The 7500-nt window shown below is 35.8% G+C and overlaps 1 protein-coding gene across 2 annotated transcripts; it reads right to left on the bottom strand.

Moving 5' to 3' along the window:
• Positions 1–1431: 1431 nt before the first annotated feature.
• On the bottom strand, positions 1432–6806 carry LOC115971265 (E3 ubiquitin-protein ligase At4g11680-like). 2 transcript variants are annotated; one of them, XM_031091071.1, is made up of 5 exons: positions 5994–6802; positions 5136–5258; positions 4919–5051; positions 2336–2479; positions 1432–2013 (listed from the first exon to the last, which is right to left on the bottom strand). In XM_031091071.1, the coding sequence occupies exons 1-5, from the start codon at positions 6560–6562 to the stop codon at positions 1840–1842; spliced, it is 1143 nt and encodes a 380-aa protein (XP_030946931.1). In that variant the 5' UTR covers positions 6563–6802; the 3' UTR covers positions 1432–1839. The 2 variants fall into 2 exon arrangements, with proteins under 2 accessions (XP_030946931.1, XP_030946932.1); XM_031091072.1 differs by lacking the exon at positions 2336–2479 and having other exon boundaries at positions 5994–6806.
• Positions 6807–7500: the final 694 nt, after the last annotated feature.

Raw genomic sequence — 7500 nt, 5'->3', positions numbered from 1 at the left:
TTCAAAAAAAGAGTGCATGATGACCAAATATAAAAATGAATAACTTATAAAATAGAATGATGAAAGTAATACAATATGTAAAAAGGAATGGAATTATGTTTCACAGCCATGGTCACCTCCACTTTTTATTTGTATCTTTTTTTGGCATATTTCCAACCAAAGTTGAAATGAACATGAACCATAGTTGAAGTGCATTACTAATGAGAATGTTCTTTTAATTTCCTGAATCAAGTATCATGATTGGTTTGTGCAATGTACGACAAAAATATCCACTTAAAACTTGTCTGGCCAAAAAAGAAAGAATTGTTTATGCTTAAGGACATGATTACATGATAAAGCAAGGGTGTAGCTACATGAATTCTGAATGAAAATTCTTACACGGACATGAAGTTGGGAAATTGACAATATGAAGCGAACAAAAATGGAAAAATGCATGCTACCCTTACCCATGTCATTATCTTTTTTCTACTATAGATTTAAAGTTGTCATTGATGTAAAAAAAGAGTAAAGAAAGTTAATTATAGCATGCGAAGAAAGATCAATTATTTCCATGCTTGTCTCCTATATCTAAAGCTCAGATAGATAGCCTGACTAAGGTTAATGGGTGGGGTAAAGATACCAAATTATACACATTTCACTTGTAGCATCCCTAGAGAATGCACAAGAAACTACAAGTTACAGATTTCTTAATCACTCAACCAATTGCAAAAATAAATAAATAAACACACATCAATACAAGACCAAAGCACTATTAATTCGACTCTAAATCAAAAACGTTGTGCCCCTTATATAAAGGGAAAGTAAAGGGAAGAAAGAAGCATCAAACACCATCACAATTCACAAACTTAAAAACCCATTGGCCCAGAAATTAAAAACCCTCTGCACTGTATTCTAATTTCTAATCATATATGCATAAAACAAGCTTAACAGATTAGGCTCTTAACCTCAATAGGCCACTTTAGAAAAGAAATTAAAAGCAAAGCAGAACAACTGGGATTAGATTCCAACAATTCAAAAGAAAAGAAAGCCACAAAATAACAAAAACTAACCGGAATTAAACAAATGGGTCAACAAGCGTAATTGGAAGAGGCGTGAAATGAGTTTATGGGAAGAGAAGTGTTAGGTTGGGAGAGGAGTGAAATTGGAAGATGGTGAAATGGGTTTATGGGAAGAGAGGTGTTACGAAACCCCTTTAAGCGTTGATCTTTAAGGTTTGGTTTCAAACCCCTTTTTCGAAAGACAGCTGCAATGCAACTTCCACATTAATAAAGCAGCTCCTGCTTAAAAGGCGACAATCGGATTGAAGACTAACGCGTAGCATGTGTTTTCTATACCAACAACATCTTGATTTTTTTTCTTTTTTTCAAGTGACAAAATTTTCTTATTTTATACAGTAAATGAGTAAATAACAACAGAATCTTACAAAGAGCAAGTTTAAAGAGGTAGTTCACCTCAACAGTGTATAGCTAGCATATAGAACAGCCATTCACAACATATATAGTTAATTGATACTATAGACCTTCGGACAAATAATAAAAAAAAAAAAAGAAAGAAAAAAAGGCAAAATACAGCTTTTGAGATAATTAAAGCCGCCCTTGTAGACGAGCATTTCTAGATGCCAGGGCATCGATACACACAAAGCACTATTGCCGCCTCCACGATTACAACAATTGGGAAATTCACTATAACTACAACTAAGGCAGACATTAAAACAAACAACATCAACAGCAGTGAAAGTGCTTGTCTTTACTCTACTGACATGCTGCACATAAAAAATACATTAGAGCTAGCTGTATACAGTGCTCGCCGGCTTGCCATCCACAGTATTTTGAAAGTCTTCTATACTTCCTCGTGACCATGGCTGCTACTCTTCAATATGTTGTACTTGCAGAGGGGACAGGTAGCATTGATATAGAGCCACTTATCCACGCAGTTGCAGTGAAAATGGTGACCACAAGGAAGTTCTCTAAGCTCGACCCCATCATCATAAGCAGAAAGGCAGATGCAACACTCCTACAGATGATCATAAGCATTCAAATACTCTTAATTAGGAAACAAGCTTTTGTTAAGCCACAAAAACATTACATAGGAATTTACATAAGAACATGGATAAAAACCAAGTTCATAACAAAACAAGCTTTAAATACTTGTACCAAACCAAAAAAAAAAAAATTACCATCCTGGAAAATAAGTTTTACTTCATTTTTGCAAAAATTGTAATAACAGTAGGAGAAAACAAAAGGCAAGGAAGAAAAGAAAGCTAACCAGGAAAAAGAAAAAAAAAAAAAAAAAAAAAAAAAAAAAAAAAAAAAAACTAAAATATTAAACTACATACTGCATCGTCCTCCGAAAGAACGTGTTCAATCGGTGGATCTGTGCCACATTCAGTCATTATCCCTCCAGAAAGTTTCTCATTATTGTCAACCCTTCGAAATTTGAATTTTGATAGCTGTTCAATGTCATCTTTTGTTGCACCTTCCTGCTTTGATAATAGCCGATCAGGAATCAAAAAGGGGGGAGGGGGGGGGGGTTTGGAAGAACATCAGCATGAATTACAATATTTCACTCTAGTAGAATTTAGAATCATATGAGCTGCCTGAAAGTAAAAATCAAACTTTCAAGGATTGCCTTTATTTTAATTTTCAGATAATAGCAAATTATTTATATCTGATGCCAAGTGATACACCCAATAATTGTCAATCAAACCAGAGAATTTTTTTTTTTTATATGTCAAGTAGTTCATAGATATTAATTTTAGACACTTTTAATCCCAAAATGCTGTGAGTTAACATAGGACAAAACTTTAGTCAGGGACAAAAGGAAAAAAGGATTATGCAGTTAACCCCAATCAGTAGGGCCTAACACTTTTCTGAGCTGACTTGATATTCCAATGTGCAAAGTATCATAAACCACCATAAGCAGATGTCAACATACCCTTTGGGATCTGGCAATTCAAACACGTCACTGAATAAAGGTACAACAAATCAACCACCACCCCTAGCCGATAGGTCTACAATCAGTATTATATTCCAAACGCCCAATGTGGGCTTGCGCATTGAAAAGTCTCCATGCACTTCTGCGCCTCAATCATAAAAGATTAGGTTCAGAACGATTTTTAATTTATAAATAAATGTCCATGTCTCCTATAAGGAAAATAATCAACCCATGTCATTCTAACACAACATATACCTGCAGGCTGCAGGCTTCACAGAATCTGGCCACAAAATTTAAGTCAAAAGGATACTCCAATCTCCATGAGCAGTCTCCTACTTCAAAAAGTCCACCCAATCCCTTTTATCCTAAAGGATAGTAGAAGAGTCAGATGAATGCAACAGACAACAATGCCATTGAGCAACGTTGTTTGCAACTTGAAAACTGATATGAGGAGCTTTCTAAATTCAGTTTTTAAACACCCTAAAATGAACAACATAACTCGAACACTCCTAAAAAAAAATCCTACCAAACATGTTGTTTTCTTTTGGAACAGTTTTTAGTATTTAAACACTAAAAATTGTTGTTTGAAATCAAGAACCAAATGGCCCCATATTGGTCCATAGCAGAGTCAACTGGAACCTAGTACAGTTGGCTTCATGGTAAAAGTGTGAAATAATTAGGATGGTATAACTGCCATGTCATAAGTTGGAGGAAGCCTTTCTTAACATGAAGGACAGCATCACCGATTTACCAACTAATGCTCTACTTCCTTTCCCTTGCTCTTCAAAGTGCTTCCTTCTGCAAAACTTGGTATATTTATATGTTGCGTTACAGCATGACAAGTCAGTGCATGCTCTACAAGGATGAACAGCTCCATAAATAAAGTTTGTAGAAAAATATCCCTCCATTCTGTCCTATTATTTCCAAGCATGCCACTTTCCAGAGGTGCTTGGAAATCAAATTCCTAATGAGGCTAGAATAAATGCAGCTCAATGAAACATTTTAATTCTAACTTCCCCTTATAAAACTTCTAACTACAAAATCTCAACAAAAACTCACAAAGAAGTTAATCTAGGCTTCCCACCTAGATCAATCCACGGTTAAACCTTCAATTTGCACGAAGAATTCTTTGATTAATAATAACAGTCTAACTACAAAATAAGCCATCTTTAACTTTTATAGAGCTTCCAAGAACATAAGAGATAAAGATAAACATCCATAACACGAATCCTAACTAAACTCAAATAGTAATCCAAATACTAAACTACTCCTTATCTAAGAATATGAAATTCAATCCCTAACACAACTAAAACTAAATAAATAATTACTTAAATATAAAATTATCCAATGAAAATTCAAAATAAAATATTGAAATAATTTCCGGTTGTGCTCCTGCATCAAAAACCTACAGGTAGTAGAACGTAATTAAAGGCTCAAACCAAAATAAATGAACAAAGTAGACATCAACTAGAACTCCACCTATATTCAGTTATTCACAAATAGGCATCAAAATCCTTTCGGGGCTGACTATTTAATCACCTGAAAGTCTACCATTAAATTGAAGACCTTCCCAACTTAATCAACTCTCTTTCTATATTCTGCCATAAGAAACATTTCAGATGGACACACCAACCCAGCAAATAAATAAATTCAGATTGAATCACCTGCTACAGAAGTAATTGCAGGACTAACCCCATCATAGGGAACATCCATTTTAGAACCCAAAGTCACATTCTCAGTGACTTTGTCTGTCACTGTTATTCAATTGAACTCTAATATTTGCGATACATAATTAGTCAGAAATGTTTAACCCATTAAATGAGTATTTCTGGTTTCAAGTTTTAACCTAAAAATTAAGTGGTAAATTATTTCTAGGCTACTATTGCTGCTCAGAATTCATACAGCATAAATAAGTTAGTGAAATAGAGCACTCAGAGCGATGAAAAACAAAACATATGCAAGGAAAGTAGTATAACAGTGCTACCTGGTCCGCCACAGCATATAAAAGTGCTATGATACATGGAAGACAGCAGCAAACAGCGATACCAATGACACATGCCAGTGCAACACAGAAAACGACAAAGAAAACATCAAAACCCAGGAAGATTATACATAGCCTGCATTCCACATCATATTACCCAGTGTAAGATTCAATTACAAATAATGTTTCAATTTGAGAGAAAGAGAGAACGAACAAATACCAGTAAAGCTGAGGTGAGTCATGTGCTAAATCTTGACCACCCGCAGATACCCAGTAGAATCCAATGATCCACCAGATAAATGAAAACATAGTATTTGCTGATTCAAGATGTTTTGCTACACTACTGCAAGGATAATAGCACAAAAAGATCATACATAATGCAATCTCAAACGATACAAGTGTATTATAATAAATACCCTCCCAATCCAATAGGAAATCAATCAAATAGAACTCTTCACATAAAAAATGTCAATTTGAATTTTGTAAAGCTTCAATTAAAAATTCCAACATCTTATACTCCACATAATGTACCCAGCACCTACTAACTCTAGCAAATCGTAGAATTCAAAACACATAATGTGTTGAGTATAATCCATTCAAAAAGGAAACCACAACACAGAAATGTATGTGATAAAAAAAAAAAAAAAATCAAATCAAATCATCTTACATACATGATACAACCAGAAAAAGGAAAAAAAAAAAACAGTGTTCTTTCTACAGCATGTCATCAAGCATAAATAGTTCACACATTTCTTCATACACAATTAAGAATATAATTACCAATACAAGAAAACACAAGGCTCCAAAACATAAATACAGAAATGAATTCTGTGTTCTCATTTTCCACCACTACCACCAAAACATAAATATCAAAAACCACATAAAAAAATTTCCATTCAATCCCACACCGAGGTTGGCTTCCCAAAAAATCCAATAAACAAACTGGGGAACAGAAAATATCAGATAACTATGCGACTGACTATAAAGCTTCCAACTTCAACAAGAGAACTCTGTTTCAAAATTTATCAAACACCCAATTCGATTCTATCAAAAAAGAGACAACGTAAAGCAAAATTACCCAGAGCCCTCCTCATCCAAATGCTCCGACAAACTCACGTACTGCTGCCCCGACTCGTCTCGCGTATTCACCCCGCCTTCACGGCCCTGGCGTCGCCGGCGCAGGCGCCTGCGGTACTCGACACAGACGCAGGCCATGTGGAGGAGGCACTGGATGGCGTAGCCGAGGATCCAGAGCCTGAGGGGCATGCTAGGGGCCTCATAGCGGCTAAGGAAGAGGACAGTAGCAGCCACAACAACAAAGGCGAGATTCCAGAGCACGTCGAGGATCACCACGGGCTTCGAGTAGGCCCAGTCGCTCTGGCGCTCCTCGAGCTGCTCCGCCGCTGTCTCCCGAACCATCATCGACGGCTCGCGCATCACGCGGCGGCTGCTGGCTTGGCGGAGGAACCGCGCGGCCTGGCGGAGGCTCTGGCGCTGCACGAATCGGCGGCTGGTGTTGGGGTTGTTTGGGCTAACGTTAGCATTAGAATCGTCGCTGGAGTTGCTCGAGGTGGTGTTGTTGTTCAGAAACGGCGACGTGTCGACGATGTCGGAGGTGGATCGGTTCGGAGACCTTGTCGAAGCCATTTGTTGCTGCTTTTTTTTTTTTTTTTCTAAATTTGGGATGTTTTGGAAACCCTAACTCGGTGAGTTGAATCGTTCAGCCCATGCAAGATTGAGAAAAGTAATGAAGGGATTCGAGATCTTATATATTGAGGTGTGAAGAACGATAATGAGAGAAAGGTCGGGTAATTTAGGTGTCGACGATGATGCTGAAAATGATAATGGTACTAAAAAGAGACTTTGTAATTTTTTTTTTTTTAGTTTTTGTTTTGTCTCGAGTACATTTGGTCCGGTTATTACAGCTTTATCTGGTACAGGACAACAAAATAATGAAATATACTTCTCATCCTTACATTGATATTTGTCTCGAGTACGGTTGGTCAGGTAATTACAATTTTATCTGCGCAGGACAGCTACTGAGGAATTTTATTTTAATTATTATTTAACAACCTTATTATTATCTAATGCTATTTTTTTGGAGACAAATTCTCAGAATAATGCTATTTTAATTTTATTTGCAACTCTAACGTTTTTAATGCCGACAAATACCTTTTGAATTTATTTTGTTCTTATAAACTGTTTAAATAATTGGTACAAATCTTACAGATTAAGAAAATAGCCATTAGCTTTTATCCAAAATGGAGTACTATTTAAAATTATTTGAAAAGTAAACTCTTTTGGTCTTTCCAAGATTATTTGAGTCATGATAAAGACTTCATAAAAAAAAAAAAAAAAAAATTCATGTTAAGACAAGCAAAATAAATTAAAATAATTTTATAACATTCTTCAATTAACCTACCACGTCATTGAAAAAAATAAAATGCAAATTGAGACGTACTCATGTTTAAGGTGGTAGGCTAATTTGTAATTGTTGTGAATAAATAATTGTTACCCTTACCTTTATTGAAATTATTTATACCAAACTTCAAGTTCAAACTATCTTGGGGGCCAAAAATGGGGAG

The sequence above is a fragment of the Quercus lobata genome, chromosome 12 (genome assembly GCF_001633185.2).
Source record: "Quercus lobata isolate SW786 chromosome 12, ValleyOak3.0 Primary Assembly, whole genome shotgun sequence".
NCBI lineage: Eukaryota > Viridiplantae > Streptophyta > Magnoliopsida > Fagales > Fagaceae > Quercus > Quercus lobata.
Note: the sequence above shows the minus strand (reverse complement) of the source record. Positions and strands in the feature narration are given on the sequence as shown.